This window comes from Syzygium oleosum, unplaced genomic scaffold, assembly GCF_021117445.2.
Source record: "Syzygium oleosum isolate NSW1041296 unplaced genomic scaffold, Sole_v2.1 Sole_v2.12, whole genome shotgun sequence".
Lineage (NCBI taxonomy): Eukaryota > Viridiplantae > Streptophyta > Magnoliopsida > Myrtales > Myrtaceae > Syzygium > Syzygium oleosum.
In genome coordinates, this window is record NW_026607496.1 from 5,574,615 (window position 1) to 5,594,011 (window position 19,397).

General features: G+C 39.9%; 1 protein-coding gene across 7 annotated transcripts; it reads right to left on the bottom strand.

The window, feature by feature from the left end:
* Nucleotides 1-1,624: 1,624 nt before the first annotated feature.
* Nucleotides 1,625-11,932, bottom strand: LOC115672345 (uncharacterized). Of its 7 annotated transcripts, none has more exons than XM_056316322.1 (22): nt 11,708-11,932; nt 11,350-11,568; nt 10,648-10,756; nt 10,207-10,557; nt 10,060-10,112; nt 9,576-9,819; nt 9,439-9,494; nt 9,066-9,297; nt 8,776-8,939; nt 8,522-8,664; nt 8,348-8,449; nt 7,882-8,020; nt 7,607-7,693; nt 7,372-7,533; nt 6,259-6,597; nt 5,446-5,585; nt 5,265-5,368; nt 4,432-4,513; nt 4,046-4,313; nt 3,273-3,494; nt 2,249-2,617; nt 1,625-1,944 (listed from the first exon to the last, which is right to left on the bottom strand). In XM_056316322.1, the coding sequence occupies exons 1-21, from the start codon at nt 11,750-11,752 to the stop codon at nt 2,261-2,263; spliced, it is 3,618 nt and encodes a 1,205-aa protein (XP_056172297.1). In that variant the 5' UTR covers nt 11,753-11,932; the 3' UTR covers nt 1,625-1,944; nt 2,249-2,260. The 7 variants fall into 7 exon arrangements, with proteins under 7 accessions (XP_056172297.1, XP_056172295.1, XP_056172294.1 ...); XM_056316320.1 differs by having other exon boundaries at nt 1,625-2,003; XM_056316319.1 differs by having other exon boundaries at nt 1,625-2,006.
* Nucleotides 11,933-19,397: the final 7,465 nt, after the last annotated feature.

A 19,397-nucleotide genomic window follows, 5' to 3' on the forward strand; every position in this document is an offset into this window, starting at 1 on the left:
TGCCTTAGTCCCTATATTTGCCTCTCTAGAGAGGCATAAACCGTCCAAAAACAATGACACTCATGGGACAATTAGGCTCACATGTGGCAGGACTTATCATGGGTGCTCTGCCTCTCATGGGTTTCATAGCCTGATGATTATAGAGTGAAGGAATCCCAAGAAAAGGGAATTTCTAGGGTTTGGGCATATGTTGCTAAAGCAAGACAAAGAGCACACTGCTACAATTCTCAGGCATACCGTCTTAGGGATTTACAAAATGTTAGGGCAAAGATCTCCGAGCATGCTCGTTGCTAAGTGCTTAGCTTATTAGGGTTGTGTTTGATTAATGCTATTCTTATTAGCTTTCGTAGATGACATGCCTTTGATATTTTCAAGGAAAAAAGGGAGAGGAGGAGGAGGCCGGTGTTGTTTTTTTAATTGGGAGTCATTGCATGAAAATCATCATCATTCAGAAATGGTTATCTTTTTTTGGCTAAAGTTGACGGGATGGGAAAAGGAAAAGATGGTCTTTTGCTTTTCTTCCTCTCTCTTTTTTGCCTGCTTTATGTTTTTTTCCCCTTCTCTTTTTGTTGTTAAAGTGGAGAGACAGATGAATTATGACAGGATAGGTAACATGAACCGGAAGGAGTGTTCAGACAAGGAAAAGAAGTCCAGTTTCTCACTCCCTCTTTTTTCTTGGGATAATTCTCCTAGAGATGGAGCCCATCTTGCTGTTGATTTCAGTGCAGTAGGATCATCGTTTGTCGCTCCAAAAGTTCGGATTAGTGGGTAGCTGTCAAATGGAGAGGGTCGGAAGTAACGGGCCACGACATGGGCCTGGGCAACATTTTGGAGATTTAGGCCTCGGAATTCCACCGTGAATCGCGTTAGTGAGTCATTAAAATGTTCAAAACTTGATTACACATAACAGGAGAACAGTCAGTGCATTGAAAATTGCCAAATTTTCTTCCTTAAAAAATCCAACGAATGTCCTAGAGGAGACTTGTTGACCAGATCCTTTCTGCACAGGAACTGATCTGGGTGTGCAAGGATTATCATACTCAAGTCCTTCACGCATGTCACAAGAAGTAATCCGTCGCATTACTTCACCATTCATCTGAGTTCTGGTCCAACTCAACTTGTTGAACAGATCCTTTCTGCAGATGAACTGATCTGGTTGTGCAAGGATTGGTTTTCTTTTAGTTAGGACAAAACATATCATATGTCCTGACCCTTCTGATGCAGTTCTAAAAGGAAAAGGAGTTGTGTCATATACTAAACTGGAGGCTAGACACTGTCCTGTAATTAAAATATCATATGGCGATGCAACAACAGCATATCATAGCTAATGAAACAATGGCACAAGGTGCATGGCAAGTATAAAAGATCGAATAGGGTACAATCTCAAAAGGAACCAAGTTACATGAGTTGAACTACAATTTACAAGGTATAATGACAACAGCATATTGGATTTTCTTTTTCAAGGCCTGTACAGGAAAGGGAATTTGAGTGCCAATTTGGACCAGAACTCAGACGAATGGTGAAGTAATGTGACGGATTACTTCTTGCAACAGGCATAAAGGACTTGGGTATGATAATGCCCAAGAGATGAGATACACTAAAGCTCGATCAACTGGAAAGTAAGTGAGAGAATCAATGAAGGCATTTGTTAATGTACTGATCTGAAAAAGATTCAAAATTCCCTACTTTTGTTAACCTGTAACTGCTTTTTTCTGTACATTTACAAATTCCTAAATGCGTAAATTTATTTTTTTCACTACTCCAGCCATCGGGTCGTTTTTTGTCTAGTGATCCATTCCGCACTTCTGTCATCTCATTTTTCATCTTCTTCAACTCCATCTCCATGATGTGGGCCCTCTTTGTGATAATCGAATCGGTCTCGGACCCCGATCTTTGCCTTGAACTAGCCATTGTGCTGAACGTATCTTTGGGGGGTAGAGAAACCTAATGGTGAGATATTGAGCCCTGACTTTAGGTCTTCGTGCGCTTCTTAGCCAAAGTGACTGCTGTAGATGCAATTGAAATTGCATATCAACTTATTAAGTATCTCAAGGGTGATTAGGCTTGCATCAGTAAGAAGCTTCCATGCCAGCCACTATTGATCAGGATGCAACATACCACCTAGGAGTTGAAAATAGTTCATTCTCTACAAGACACTGTGCATATCTTCCCCAAGGTAGGTAAGAAAGTGTGAGCTTCTGAATCAGCTATTAGCCTAATGAGTTGATAAAACGCACGACATTTGTACCTTGTATTGCATTCAATTTCTGACAATTGAATGGTTGCTGCCCAACCGCAATAATCTGGCAAGAGTGTCGACTTTTTGTGCAATCGTTGGAAGCAATTCTGCAGCCTGGTTGTATAACCCTGCTCCAGATCCCTTCAGAAGCTCTTCTTCAGAAGCCATTGACATCAAATCAGTAATTAAGTGCGTTAAAGTGTCCGTGGCACTCTCCAAGTTTAGTAATGCCTTGCTGCATTCACTGATTTTTTCCTTCACTCCTTTTTTATCATGAGGAGATTTCTTGTGCTTTCTTTCCTCTGTGGACTCAACTATTGTTGGTTCACTAGGCAAGCAAGAAGATGAGATTATTAGATTCTCTGTGTTCTTCATTGCCTGCAATTGCCATAAGTATATAAAATTAATAATGTTGTACTTTGATGTCATTCTGAAATTTTAACGAAATGAACATCCAACGTCTTTTAGTGATAACCGAAAATTCATTTGTCCAAAAGAAAGCAGAACTAACCCCTACTGCATGCCCTACAGAGTAAAGTTTCACCAAGTTATCTAACCTTGTACACCAACTCCTGCCAATGTTTTTACAATAACCCGAGATTCTTTGCATGTCTCCCAATGAGGGACTTAATTCTAAACCAAATATAGGTCAGCATTATGCAAGTCCATATAAGTTAATCCACAAAAAAAGGCTTATGCCTATAAAAAACCGATTTCAAATTCAGTTCACCATGATTAACTTAAGCCTATGTTTGGGCATAATTAACTAAATAATTTTTACCAAAAAAAAAACTAAATAATGTAACAGTGAATTAAAATGGTTAAGTATTTTGTAATACTTAAATCATGTTTGCCCTTCTTAATCTTTCGTGGTTTTTCTTAATTTATTTGTTGTGCTTTATGTGGCCAGCCAAAGATTGCATCAATTTTATTCTTTCTTCTAATTTCAAGTCAATAAAAGTCAAGATTTATTATAAGAAAGCCAAAATCAAGGTTGCTATCATATAGAAAGTCAAAAATCACATGAACACACCTGATGACAAGGTTCTCCCATAGTCAGTTCCTTCATCATGTTGCAAGTTGACTTCGATATGTCATTGCTATCGAGGTTAGCTTCTTCCACGACACTGTATGAGTGTTTATTGTCTAATTCTTCACATAGAGAATCAAAGCTCTTCCAATCTTCAACATACCTCCGCTGCATGACATACCGGGCAGAATATCTTCTCCTTGCTGACGGTTCCCTTTTTTCTATCTATATTGTTACATAAAATTATTTTAACATCAGTGCCTTGTGGGAGTGGACCCTTATATTCGAGATTCGATTGAGTTGTTTTGTGATCACAACAATTTAACAAATCTTAATAGAATATGATTAAGCTAAATGACATAGCTTTCCAGGAGCCGACATAAAAAATATTACAGGCTGTGCTGTGTCTGTGCCAGAGAGCGAAGAGAATAGAAAATAGAATTTCCAAAAAATGGCCAAGTTCTCCAGGATCAAGGTTTATGAGCAAGCTCGTGAGATGAACAAACACAACCTTCTTTCGCCTCTATAACAGCCCCATATATTAAACAATGAACTGTGAACAGCCCTGAACATACACTTCTCACAACTTTTAGTGTCACTAGAGATAAACCGGCATAAGAGGTAGAGTAGTTGCTGAATAGGGGCATGAGTGGAGATAGTGCATTGCAGAGACTACAGGATGGTCTTTCAAAGAAAAAATAGTAAAGCCATATCTCAAACACTAGAGTAGCAATATAGTTCTTCACCCAAAAAGAGAGTAGAGTTGTAGTTGTAACCTTTGAAGTTGCTGATAAGCTAGCAAAGTGCTGGTCAAACAACGTATTGTCTTCATACTTCTCGCAGCAGTTAAAATTGTTGCCTTTCTCCTGCAACTCTTTTACCGTTCTGTCTGCACATGGCTGCTCTGAACCATGATCAGCAGCTTCCCTGTGACATGATTCATTGTGGTCACTCTCACTCTGGGAGGTGTAACTACTTGCAGCTTCCTGCTTCTCATTCTCAACTTTCACATCGTATGACTGCTCTGACTCATCATAATATGCCCTGCCCAATGTAATCTCATGCAATGCGAATTCATCAGACTTAACTTTTGCATTCCAAATAATAATTGCTTTTGGAAGATTCAAGTTAGTTTTTCTTGTCAATGACAAGATTAACTCACCGAAGTGAATGCTCCTCAAAGATCGGTGCACAGGATCCTGCTAGAAGTTTACTACTTGTTGGTTGCTTTCCGATGTCCTGGACTGAAAAATGTACGGACATATGATGGATATGATCAGTATTGCTGCTAGCGGAAGATCTCAGTTAATAAGTTTCTTATGGAGTAGCAATTTGTAGCAAATAGCAATCGAGTACTAAGTTGCTTTGAAGCTGCGTAGCCAATGCAGAAAAGCCACACATGATGTATGAGTGATGGAAGTTGTCGACAGATATATAATCTCCAACTCTATATCATTCAATGTGAACAACCCATTGAAAGACTGAATTATGTATGAGCCATGAAAGTTTTACTCAATAGATAACCAAAATACTACAGCCAAGACAATTGATTAGGCAATCTGCACATTTACAACTTCCGGTCAGTGAGTTCCTTGAAGAGGATGGGAGCCACAGTCCATTTCTATTTCTCTAGTTTGACACGACCAAGAATTTGAGAGACATCAATGCCAACAATTTTGAAGGTATATAAGCATTGCATCACCTAACGTTGAAACATTGTATGTTAAGGAAATCTGTAAAACCTTCAAAGTGACACAATAGAAAGTGAATGTGTGCCCTATTTAATGGAGGTTATAGTTGGCAATAAAATAATGTTAATAATTATTTGCAGGCAGCTATCTGCTGATCAGTACGCCATTGATATGTCTAACACTGTTCAGGCAACAGAACAAACTTGGTTTCATCAAGGATTTTGAATAAGTTCTCTGAGCTACAACATTTCATTGTTCAGGAAAAAACACTTCAAGAAATGACAAGCAACAAATTTGGCCTTACAGAAAGCAAGAACTGGAATCGTTTCATCTTTCTGCTTCCATGCTTCGGGTGAATTTTTGAAGTCCATGCAGACAGTATAAATAGTGTGCCAACGCCTGTCCAGTCTAAAGCATAATGAAACACATGGGCATGAGCAAATACAGAAGAACAGACATAGTTGAAGAGTATGGGTAACCAATACCTGTTGCTTTTTTGTGATAATGCTGAGCTTTGGCAGTTGCTAGTATGTGTGCCTCCCGATTTATTTGTGATACAGGACCAACTCTCCCCAATGTCACTTTTCTTTGGAGTTTTAATATCCTGGAATGCAAGACTGGGCTCCTGACAATCAAGAACAAAAAGAAAGATATTTTTTGTTCATATATGAGAAGCATCACTTAGTGGATTTTAAAAATAAATAAATAAATTGAGGCTACTTGGTTAGGGGAATAATAACAGCCTTTATTCTTCATAAGGAGAGTATGCAGACAAGTTTTTCTGGCACTCGTATTTCTAAGGATACCTGCACGAGCAATTTACTTTTTCTTCTCTTATAAAATCTTTTTCCTACTTTACGCGAGGTACCCAACTTTTAATTTGTCAACTAAATCTACTCTTCTATTTGATCACCCTGTTATCCATGGAAAAGTTGATGAAAAGTTCAAGCAACGAGCCACCAATCAAACAGAAGAAGTGCCATGTCATGATCGCTTAGTATCATTGTAGCTTTTCCCTTTGTTCTTTTTAGACAAAAAAATTGTTTTATTTTTTTTTTGAAGTGCAATAAACAACATGACTAAAAGTAACCAAAGAGTTGAATGATGAATTTTATAATTTTCTCCTTCACCATCAACAATTAGCCGTCATGCAACGGCTAAAAGTGCATGGGCTAAAATTCCTACTTATTCTTTTCACACAACAACAAAAACTTTGTGACAGGCATGACAAATAGGATGGCTGACATATCTCTATCATTGCAAATTAGAATAAAAGATTACTTTGGATCATAAGCTACCTGAGATGGAGCAATCTTTGGACTTCCGGAGCTCGATACTTTGGCTTGTGCCCATTTTGGTAGTCTTGAAATGCTAAAACTAAAAGTTGAGGTCCCTTGAGGACTACCTCTAAGATCAAGTGTGCCTCTAACTTGTTTGGAAGTATGGAACCACATCTCTTGCGAATTGATGCTAAGCTGGTTTTCTTCCTTGTCACAATATATCATTCGATGAAAAGCTGTTGGTGGGACCAAGCTTCTTGGACTTAGCTGGTCGGAGTTTGCTTTTATTCCCTGCAGCATCTTGCAGGAAAAGGCACTGGGTACTTGCCAAACAAAGATACACCCATCTCCACCTACCTAAGCACAATATATAGATTAGTGCAACAAAACCAAGAAAAAAAAAAAACAAAAGAGCAACCTGCACAAACTAACGTGACTGTCCTAATCTCATCTTCTTGTGTGCTCACACATGCATGCCACTGCAGATGTTTGAGCATGTCACACATTGTAATAAGTAGACCACACCAAGAAAATTAACAAGAGAGACTGTTTCCCTGCATGGAGTATTTAGTTCCAAGTGCTGAAGGAAGCCGATTGTATCCATCCAGCTGAAACATCCAATCTAAACAGTGCCTCTTTGTATATGATAGTGCTCAAACAGCATACCTGACTGATAAGCATATCTACATATTCAAGATAAAAGAGTGGACAAATTTTTCTTTAGTCTTAGCATGCATAGAACTGCTGCTGCAGCAACAAACAGCACCACAGGCAACCTGAAAGTCTTCAGCAATTGATCAGGTGAAATGGAACAGTTTCTAAGCCCCCCCCTAAAAAGTTGATTTTGTATTTATTTAAGCATATAGCTGCATGAAACAATTGCATCTTTCTTATGATAATGACGTTGAGTAATTGTTTGAGATAGAAGACACTATCCATATGAGCCATGAAATTGGGAGTTATGAATACCTCCTTGATGTAGTTTCTTAATGCAAAAAAAGGCTTACCTTTGTAACAGACTAAAGAGATCGAAGCATGTATTTGCTATTAAATTTAGCTCAATAGAAACTCACCGAATCATTTGCTTAAGAGTACACAAGTTTATAAGATTCAGCTGGATAGTGAACTCACAGATATTATGTGCTCGCAGTCAGGTAGGAAAATGACGCCAGTTACTACTTCCCCATGACCCGCAGCTTGTATAACCATCTCCCCGCTATTGAAATCATACATGCGCATTGACTTGTCAGAATAGGAACAAACCAGGTAATTGCAGCTTGGATCCATGAAAACCTGCAAAAGAAATTAGTACTCGTGATAAGGCTTTGTATGGCAAACAATGCCTTGATAATCATTTGCAACTCACCTTGATAGGGTCTCCACCATCTCTATCTTGCTTGAAAGATCTTATAAGCTTCCCAGATGCTATATCAAAAGTATTTATCTTCTTATCCTGCAAAGCAAATACAAGTTTGCCGTCATTAGCAGTCATGAACAGAAAAAGAGAACTTTGCTTGTGGAGTTCAGATACTATATAAAATGGATCTACTGTTAAAAGTCGTGAAGACAGAAGATGATGAATGCAAAATATGGCTACCCGTCCAAGGCACATCTAAATGGAAATTTGAAGATATTACATACCTGTCCGACAGTCACTGCAACCTCCTCAGATCGATCTAGAGCCATATCATAAACAGTTCCATTAGATGCCATCTGGCGATGACCATATGAGATCTTATAACTGCCATCTGCTACTACAATGTCACGGAATACCAGCGACCTGTGGTAAAAGGGAGAATCGAGTTTCCTGTATAAGTGTGCATGTAATGGCAAAGAAAGTTGTAACAACATAGCACAAAGAACACAAAAAAATTTCTACAATATTAATCACATCAGGCCACACAAGACAACAAAGTTTAGTAAAACCCATCATTTTTGAGTTAGTGACAGCGTGATTGACAAATTAGAGTCACTCAAAATGCCACCCCATGAAGTATAGGATCAACACATGAAAACCAAAAGGACTCAGCATTATAGAGGACAGAGTATGAAAAATATATTAATTAATGATCCTGTTCTCTTATTTTAATATAATCTGCCGACCTACCTATCGGCACTGCAGCTTAGTAGCTTGCCATTACCACTGATGAGCTTAACTGATGTCACGGCAGCTGAATGGTCATCAATGCTTTCAAGATGATCGAAATTCCTGAATAAAAGAAGGTTTACAAACAAGGATATTACAAAAGCCAAGCTAACAAGCACCAAAGTTGGCATAAACCTTTCGACGTCATAAAGGTGGATAACCCGATCACGTCCCCCTGAAGCAAGAAAGTAGTTCTTGTCTTTGACTCCTTCGGAAATGCTATTCTTCTTACCTAATGAGCTAAAGCATAAGGAAAGGATTTCTGCATCATGGGCGCCCTGCCAAAGAGGCAATTTCAATGTGTAAGCATGATGTTTGGGAATGCAATGCTTCTCTGTGTATATTTTTCTACCAGAACCCTAAAATCATGTTGAGCATCCTGAGTTTACCTTAAGACATGTGTATTCAGAAGTATATAAATTATAGATATGAATATTTCCATCACAATCACCAGCAGCCAGGTACTGCCCATCTGAACTGACCGTCATTGACCGAAATCCATGAGCACTAATGCCCGGCTCTATGGTATCACGAACAAAAATTCCAGCACTTGCTATAGCAAAACAGAATGAGATAAGAGAATGGTAGGTAGAAAATTTAGCTAGTTTGGATGGATAAGCATGGAGAGGAGGCTCAATATGAAAGCTTAAGTGTGCATGCAAAAGGGTTGATAATTTACCTAAATGTGAAACTAAGGAATTGCGGCTTGCAGCATCTTTCGGTAAATTAGGTTCCAACAGGAAATCCCATAACCTAATAGTACCATCAGCTGAGCATGTTGCAAAGGAAACTCCACCAGAGCAGCCTCTAGCAACACATGCAAGAGTAGGATCATGCTCGTTTTCACAGCAAAGATTCTTGATATCCCATATACATGCAGAATGTGAAACAAGCACACAGCACCTGGAAGCCTGAAACAGGAGAGAGCATTGCCTCACTGGATTAAGTTTTCATAAGTGTCAATTGACGTAAAAATGACAGCGCGATAACTGAAACACATAATTGAGGAAAAGACATTATGGACTTTGAGTTAAGGTACAAGGCTATATCACCTTATTGGTGTCATCAAAATCCCATATATAGATGCTGCGATCTCCATAGACAACCACTAAAAAAATTCCACCATTATTCTGGGTGGACATGGGTAATTATGTTAGAAAAACTATGGATATGAAATGCTTATTATTACCAAGCTTTTCAGATGTTGAGAACTGACAAGCAACTGCATCTGGAAGTGCTTCTACGACTTTAGAATCCTTTTGGTTGGGTTTAGTATAGTAATTCTCCATCTCAATATGGTATTTTTGGGACATTGAGTATGACAATGTCCCAGCATATTCTAGGGTCTCCACGGAAACCAGTTGTACTAATCCATTACTGCATCCACAGGCAATTAGCCTGTCTGATGCAGACAGGGCAAAAGCTTTTTTAACCTGAGAATGAAACATATGAAACGATCAGTAACAACTGCAGAGCAAGAGGAGCACATCAGAAGGCCCACAGCTAGGCATTCATCCAAAACTAGTAATTGCTCTGCATCTATATCTCCATCCTTGCTGCTTTGAGTTAATAATCAATTACAAGCTATGGCAGGGACTATTCCAATCTTTGTAGATCGGAAACCTAAAAGATTTTCTCCTGCAAATGATGATCACATTGAACACCCACAATACCTTCAAATCCACCAAATTTCTTAGGGAACCAGAATGAATAAGGCACAAGACACCTGAGAGTAGATGATTGGAAGAAGATATAATCAATAATTCAGGCAAATATCAAATATACTTGACAGGTATGATTGATCAAGTTGCTATTCAGACCTGCTTCAGTCAATGCATAGATAAGAAATCTATCATTGGCTGGTTGGTGATTGATTGCGATGGGGGATGTTACTGATACAAATGACTGTCCTCTCTGAAGACCAAGATTAAGAGGCTTTCCCTGCAGCACTCGCGTATCTGCCTCGCCGTTAAAGCGCGTACGGGGAGACAAAGCAACTGACCACATCTTCAAATGCTTATTTCCAGCTGTCAGAATATACTTTGCATCCGAGGAAAAGGTAACAGATGCAATGGCAGAACAAGATGAACTAGCTTTAACCTTTGTTGCCAATCTTCCACTCTGCCAGTCCCAGAAATAGATATAACCTCCAACTGAGACGAGATGCTTCCCTAATTTAAAGCAAGAAAGAAAATCCTGTAACACTTAAATATATCAAGTACTGAATAGACTCATTGTCAAATGATGTGCTCCACACTAACCATCAGGAGAGAAAGCAATGCATGCAACTCCATGAAAATGACCTTTCATTTCAGATACAAATGTCATATTTGCGCAGTCCCACAACAGCACCGAAGGTTGATTCCCCGACTGCAAAACCACATGAGATGCATGGTGTAGGTGCCAAGAAGTATACTCGATCAAATTACCACCAAAGCTACGTTAGACCTAACCAGTTACATTACATTGGAGAGAACACGAGGCCACGTGGTACATTATGGCTTTCGGAATTCAAATAAGTGCGTACGTGTTCCTCACTCTGTCTCGTGTTAAACAACATATCGTGGCTAACATTGTCAATTCTGATTCGAGGAAGCATGCGAGGCGTACCAACTTTCTCTATAGCTATGCACATATACATGAATTTTATAGGTGCAATGAGTTCACGACAATTATCCCCTTCATCTCTGGCCTCCCCCTACTTCACTGAAGTAAAACAAGCAAGAAAGCACTCCAGCTGAATCAAGATTAACACTTCTTTGTCATACCTATTTTACATCTTAACCTCCACAAAATTGCATTGCAGCATCTAACATTCATACTTACACATTCACAACAGTCGACATTCGCAATGCAATCACCATACAAGTCAACAAAAGCCAAAAACCATCAGACGACTTGAACATTCAGGTCCCAGATTTGCACTTTCCAGCAGCCAAACCTCAGGGGGAAGGAAAACAGACCTCTCCGGCCGCGACGAACCGGCCGTCGTGCGAAACCGCGACGCAGCTCAGTGGCCTGGGCGCCCGATGCGAGACCACGAGGTGCGACTGCGCGCCGGACGCCACGTCGTAGACCACGGCCACGCAGCCGGCCACGTAGACGCAACTCTTGGCGGGCGCGATCCCCGCGAGCCCGCTCGCGTTCCTCGCGGTCAATCCGACGATCTCTCGCAGGAGCAGCTGCAAAAAATCGCCGCATCCAAAAACCAACAACCAATCAAGCACCCACCCGCACCAGCTCGAATCCGATTCCCCCCGCAACAAAAAAGAAGACGGGAAAAACGGGGCGTTCCTCCGGCGTCGTCGCCCCTGACCGTACCTTGGGCGGCGAATCGGGCTTCCTGGGCTTGCGAACCGCTTTCATGGTCGACGGAAGGCGGCGGCGGCGGCGGCGACGGCGGCGGAGGACGGAGGGAGGTTCGTGGTCAGCGCTGCGGAAGGGTTTCTTCCATTGGAGCGCTGCTTCTGAGCTTTGGGATTTCACGGTGGCAGCAGCATCGAAGGGAAGGAGCGGGAAATCTGTACGAAGATGGAGGAGGCTCTATTCAAACGTGCGCACGAACTTAGGCGTTACGTTGCTAGTGTCATGTCTCTCTTTCTTATTATGCTTCAAAAATGTCACCCAAAATTCGAAAGAAAAAAGAAAAGGCGTTACCTAATAAATTTTCTAGCCCCGTATAATTAATAATTGAGACGATATTAATTTCACATGATTTATATCGAAAAGTTTTTCCCCCTCGATATCGTTTTGATTTTCGACAGCCCAAATAAAAGATATTTTTGTTTATGAGTTAATACCACGAAAAAAAAACCCTCAAATTAGTATACTTTTGACAAAGTTGATGAATTGGATGACACGTGACAGTTGATAAGTATACCAGTTTGGTTTATCCTCTATTTGTTACAGGTGTATCAATTTGTGACTTTTTAAGGTATTAATCCTACTTAACAAAAACTAACGAATGGTAAAACTGTCACAAATGTACCAGTTTGTTCATCTCTCTTTCTTATTATACTTAAAAAATGTCACCCAAAAATGGAAAAAAAAAAAAACTTTACCTAATAATTTTCTAGACCCATATAATTAATAATTGAGACGATATTAATTTCACATGATTTATAGGTCATTCGATAAGTCTTTCCCCCTCGGTATCGTTTTGATTTTCGACGGCCCAAATAAGAGATGTTTTGTTTACTTTTTATCGTAGCTCGATTAGTGTTATGTGCATACGATTCAATCCACATATGAGTTTTAAGAGATCTTACCTTCTTCACGTAGTACCATCGCGTAGCATGTCGTACGCACTATATGCATTCATGATAACTCGACCTCATCAGATGGGCCGGGGCTGAGGCCATGATGCTCTTGTGAAACATCTAGGCCGGGCCGTTCGACTTTAGCAAACATTGGGGGCATTTGTGATTCGGTTCGGAGATACTTTCAACCTATACCGTTTGCAATAATGGACCATCGATGAATTCTGTCGACCGATAAGGGCCACCGTATTCGCCGTCGACAACTCTATTGACGGTCTATCGATTTCTCCAAGTCGATTGCCTCGTTCATCGATGACCTCTCTTACCGGACTTTACTATATATACTCGATCGAGCTCATGACTCGTTGATAGTAAAAGTTGGTCGGTGTCGATAGTTACCAAAGCAAAACATACCACTCTGAAGTTAGACGGCTCGAGTGGTCCAAAAAAATAGTAAAAAGCCAAACAAAAAAAACATTAAACTTTGTAAGGTAAAGGGTAAAAGTCACAAAAAATCCTAAACTGTCTACTGTAGCACATTTACCGTAAAAAAAAATTTGTGACACAAAAATTTGAATTTGTATCTATGTGGCACGTTTACTTTTTGTTAAATGAAAACCATTAAAAATATACCTACATGAATGATATAAAGTAAACAGTGTTGACATGGCCATCACAAGACTTAAGTGAAATAAAATCAACGTTACTTTGATTGAAAAATCATCTAAACGGAACATTGATGGAAGGTAAATATGTAACATAGGTAAAAGTTTGCGGATTTTTATGTCACAAGAAAAAGTTTATAAAAAATGTGTCAAAGTGGGCATTGTTTGGAGTTTCCGATGTCACAAAAAAAAATGTTAATGGATATAGTCAGGAGTTTTTTTGTGGTTTTTTTCTAAGGTAAAAGAAATTGAGTTGAATTGTGTCACCATGGTCAATCCGGTTGTGAAGAAGCCCATTCGCAGATTTGGGCTGCGAATGCGATCCCGACTTTGAGTACCTCGTTCTTGTCGGGTTTCTCTTTCGGATGCAAGAGCACTGTGTTTACATTCAATTTTGGGATCGATCCAATCACACGTTAAGAAGCGGCGAAAGTCGCATGAAATCTCCAAAAACAGTGAGGACGTAACTAGTCATGCTAAGTTCATAAAGGACATGCATAAGTCCATAAAGGACTGTGAAAGTGTGTTTAGATAGGAGGGTGCATAGGAAAGTCCTGATATCTGTATTCCTATCGCCGTGCATTCGATAGAGTTCCTCGACTCCTCTTGTGCTTGGAAAGCAAAGATGACCCCTTAGATTGTTAGTCGATTTGACTAGTCCTTTGAAAGAATCATATGTAGCTGTCATGCTTCGCGTCGCCAATCGAAATCTCCTCATATACACAGCATAAGGAATCGATATCTGAATGGTTTCGATGTACCATTAGCGTTAAGGGCAACGTACGTGCCCCTCCCGCCTCCAACATCTCGTATTCTCGAATAAGGACAAGTGGTATGTCAATTTTATGTACATGTCCATAAATCAGTCAACACCTCCTTATGTCTTGTAGCTTCCAAAAATCTCTACAAATTACAACTATAGTCCATATAGGCCAATGAAATTGCCACCACTCATTGTCTTCATAAGCTGCCATTCCTAAAAGATTGATATTTTCCCTAGTGCGAAAAAGGGTTTTTTTTTTTTGGAGCACCTAACTTTCGTGTGCAAACACTATGTTCAAACTTCACCTAATATCGCAACATTAACTCCTCACCTAACCCACCAAATAGGCTTTAAGTCCATTACAAGATGCTCCTTGATAATGACAAGCTTGAGGAATTTTTTTTGGGGGTTTGTAATTCGTAAGCCTCCTCGCTTATTTCGTAAAGATATTTTCTGGGTTTATCGATGCACGAGCCTAGATGATCTCGGTCATCAGATCATGTAGAGCTCACATCAGATCAATATGTATCGGATTCATATGCGCCTATGAAATTTGCTTCGTCGTACCCGATCTTTCTTACGAGCCTTTATCTCATTGAGTATGAAAGCAAAGCTTCTTTCTAATGCCAATATTGCTCTAGTTTTTTTAGGACGGTTCATGTTGTTTTCGACCGACAGAACTTTGCCTTCTTCGTACCCAATCTTCCTTGCAAATCTCATGTTTTGAGCCAGAAAGAAAGCTACCTTGTCATTGCAGATATTCCGCTGGATTCAAGAGAAAGCAAGCGAAGAATTGCGACTGAAGGGGCGAGTGATGGTCGACGAACAATTGGTGAGAGACCGAGTTCGATTTCGACTCTTCAAATGTACTTGTCATATTAAGATGAGGGCCCGAGAGGCACTAGTTGAGGCATTTTTATGTCGGAGAATTGATTGGTAACTTCATGCCCAACTTAATACGGAACAACGTCGTTTTCCAACTTAATACGGAACAACGTCGTTTTCGATCTGAGACAATTGTTATTGTGAAAATATCACACCATGTAAGGTACTAGAACTTTGACCGAAAAAAAAAAAGTTACTAGAACGTTTCGACCAAAAAGAAAAGGTACTAGAACGTGAAATGTGCATTGTCTCCAGAGTAGTTAGATGCAAGAAATCTAGCAGATGATATATAAGGCCCTACATATGTTCGACCTTGCAAGCTCAAAGGTATAAATCTAGCACATGTTCATCTATTATTTGCAACGGTAACAATATTACAATAGCTTGCAGACTCCACCTTTAACTCCTTTGCCATTGTTTTTTCAGACATTCTCTCCTATAGTGCCCTACCTCGTTGCAGTGATAACATCGACGGTCCCGAATGTTGGATCTCGATTTAGAACGGCTCTTCCATCTATTACCTCCAAGCTCTCGGTGTGCGTCTCTACCCCGGATGATCGAACTTTGTTCCATATTTTCTGCTAAGTTATCTTTTAGTAAATTTCTTTGCCACTCTTCAGAAAACAAGGCAGACTGTACCTCTTCTAAAGTTATAGCGGTACGCCCTTGTAGTAGTGAATTGGTAAAATGTTCGAAAGAACCCGGTAGAGATGCCAACAACATCATGCCTTGTTTTTCATCAGGTAAGACCTCATTGACGCTCTTCAAGTCTATCATGAGTTTGTTAAACTCATCTAAATGGGCTCTGATGGACGTGCCTTCAACCATTCGAAATTGAAACATTCTTTTAAGTATATACAAGCGATTCTTCGTTAGATAAAGTGCCTCAAGCTTTGCCCACAACACCGCGGCATCCTTCTCTTTGGCCACTTCAATCAATACATCATCTGACAGATTCAACAAGATCATGCTTCTTGCCTTCTCCATCAATTCTTCCTTATCCACATCTTTCATGGTTTCTGGCAATTTATCTTTGCCATCTAACGCCTCCGCCAAATCTTGAATTGTTAACAAGGCACGCATCTTAATGCTCCACAATCCAAAATTGTTCTTCCCATTAAACTTCTCAATCTCAAATCTTGCTTCAGACATAATTGCAAACACGACGTTTCCAGAGAACGATCAGACAAAGAAAACTCAAGATCAATACTAGAACCCCAAACCTTAGCTCCGATACCAGTTACTGTTAATATAACGTGGAAGCTAATGGAACTTGCAGTTCAAGTCAGGTGTGAGAATAATAAACTACTAGAGAAATCAATCAGGGACAATAATGATATCAGAAAATTACGTGGTTCCATCAGAGTGTAAGTATTCACTCCACAGATAGAGCCATGCGGGGAGTACAGAGTTTACAATCGCTCAACCACCAATTGCACCCGATATAAAAAGCCACAAAAGTGTTACCTCACAATATCCGGCAGAAGACTCAAACTCATTGAGAGAAAAGCTAACACTCCTCATGTTCGCTCCATAGCGTGCCTTCTATATATATATATATGATGTTTGTATCAAAATAGGAAACCCCTCTCTACAAAATCTACTCGAATTAGGAATATGATAGATTTAAATCTCTCAAAATTAGGGTATCTCATTATTATTTCCTCATTTATATGTCCTTTTTTTTCCTCGAGGAAAAGAATTAATGGCGGTGTACGTTAGCATGACCGTCTTTTTCTGCGAAGCAAGAGCATGTTTTTCTCTCTTTGCAATGAAATTCTTCACCGAAGATCGTGGAGTTCGTTGAGAGCAGGCACGACCTCGCATTTAAAAAAAAAGATTTTTAAAAAAATTTAAAGCTTTGGTAAGTGGGACCCATCCTAATTGGGGATAAGGCGTGCCACGTCATCGTATCTAATTTTCATTAATCCGACCACTGACCACATACATAACAAAAAGTACAGAATCACCAACAACGCGAACCGACCCCGTTCGAGTATTTTACTAAAATCACGGGTTGTCCAAGACCACGACCCACTTTGGCATTAATAAAATAAATTATTTAAATAAAAGCCAAAACCCATCCATTTCCACCCAAAAAAATTGCAAAAAAAAATTGCTCATTAAGATTAATCATCATTAGGCAGAAAGAGAAAAAAAGAGATTAGCATAATCCCGTGAGTAGCTCAACTGTGACTAGAGCAGATGTAAAAAATGCTTTAATTAAGCCGGAATTTGCTGCTCTGGAATCCGCAAAGTCGTTCGGATCTTGTAATACTTCGTGTCGAAAAATCCCATGTTTTTCATTAGATCTCGTGAGACTCACATGTTACGGCGAATAACCCAGACACTCTCTTCTAGCGAGTAGGTATTTCCGGAGAGTTATTGCATAGACTTGCTCAAATAGGCTGTATTGCTGCATGACGCGTGTCTAATAACAATAGACTACAGCAAATCGTCAATTGCATACCGATACCAATAAATAGCCGGATTTCTTCCGACTAAAAAAAAATTTTCCAAAAAAAATTTGAACTGTGATTTACCCTACGCGCTCCACTGCATCTATGATTTACCGAATGCTTTTTCGGTAATTTGTGCAGTAATTACACCAGTATGACGGTCATACATAAAGCGCCAATCAATAAGAGACGAGGGTTTTCGATGTCAAGATGTAAAGTTAGTCGGGATGCATGTCATGCAGAAAATCGGAATCGGATCGATCGGCGACATCGCGTAAGCAGGCGCTCCCGGCTCGTGAAAGCGAGGGCGCACGACATGTCGACATCCAAACGTTTGGGCCACCGTGTAGAGATGTCAGCCAAGGAAATACTGAGAATGCGTGGTGATGATGATTTCTTTCGTTTTTTGCCTTTGATTTGAAGCGAAGCTCCATGTAATTGGAGGCTGGCGATGTTGTTATTGTCGATTTCCTCTTCTTTGCACGAGGAACAAAGAGAGGGAGAGCCAAATGGTCCGCCCAAACATCGATCGAGTTGGCCCTAAACATCGATCGAGTTGTCCTTGGACAAGGATCGGCATGACGTCGTGGCGCGAGAAAGGATCATACTTATCTCGATAAACCGGATGCATTCAACCTAGTCATCGCATCGCCTTCAGTAGCATTCGGTACGCGAATACGAGATGACGCATAAATTTCGAGAGATCTTTTCTTCATGGGGGGGGAAGGAATCGGCCTTTTGCCTTGACTGCACTTGAGCAGGCTAGTTTGTGATCGACTGTCGTGATTAAAAGAAAGCCGGAGACACAGTTCTGGTTATCGTTCCCCTTCTACGAAACTGCACAAACTATCCCGGTGCAGAAGATGCGAGTCGTATTCAACTCGACTATAAATAGGGAGAATTATCAAAAAAGGTCATAAAATTATTGCAATTGTGTCAATTCAGTCATTAACCTTTCTTTTTTTGCCAATTGAGTTCTAAATCTTTTACATATGTATCAATTCAGTCCATCCGGCCAATTTTGGCGGGAAATCTTCGACATGGACGTCGCCGGCGCTAACGTGGACATTTTTAAATAATATTTTAATAAAATTTCAAATTATAATTTATATATATTTTTCCTTTTCTTTTCCTCCCTTCTTCATCCCATATGACTGCAATACATAAAGAGAAGGCCGAGTCACGTTCGGTACGTAAAATATGAGATGACGTGTAAATTTCGAGCGATCTTTTCTTCATCGGGGGAAGGAATTGGCTTTCGCCTCGACCGTAGTTGAGTAGGCTAATTCGTGATCGAGTGTCGTGATTAAAAGAAGGCTAGAGACAGAGTTTGGCTACCGTTTTCTTTCTCTAAAACTACACAAATTACCCCGTGTAGAAGATGCAGTTCGTATTCAACTCGACTATTGATACGACTATCCGAATCATCATTTCCACCCGCACACTTTTCTCCGTTGCGTCTCGCCACTTCAACCATCCCTACCCTATCTTTCTCTTTTTAGACGGCGCGTCAAGTCATACACAAGAGTAACGAGCTGTCGAGCACGCAAAATCCGCCGCCCGTAACACGACTTAGATGCCGAACATCAATAACGAACTAACGCAAAGAGATCTAATGTCCCCCTTTTTAACAAATTTCAGAACGAAGCGGAATCATCTATAATCTTTCGAACTCTCAAGAAGTTATTGATTGAAAGACTAGGCCGGAACCGGAGAGGGGATATCAAAGTACAACATGAGATTGAGATCGAACGGTCCGTTACAAGTTGTGGTAGTAGAAGTAGTAGAGTTGACTCAGCAAAAAAAAAAATAAAGGGAAAAAGTCATAAAAAAATCCTAAATTATGCATACTGTGACATATTTACCCTAAACTTTTTTTTTAACGTAAAAAAATCCCAAAACTTGTTTTTGTGTAACACATTTACCTTTCTCTGTCAGGGTTCCGTTAAATAATTTTTCAGCCAAAATAATATTATTTTT

Bases quoted from the DNA above. Each gene is read 5' to 3' on its own strand.
- LOC115672345 (XM_056316322.1), bottom strand. From the start codon at position 11,752: ATGAAAGCGGTTCGCAAGCCCAGGAAGCCCGATTCGCCGCCCAAG. The intron at 10,558-10,647 runs GTTAGTGTGGAG...GCTTTAAATTAG, and splicing joins CATTGCTTTCTCTCCTGATG to GGAAGCATCTCGTCTCAGTT. The intron at 8,021-8,347 runs GTAGGTCGGCAG...CTTTTACCACAG, and splicing joins CTAAGCTGCAGTGCCGATAG to GTCGCTGGTATTCCGTGACA.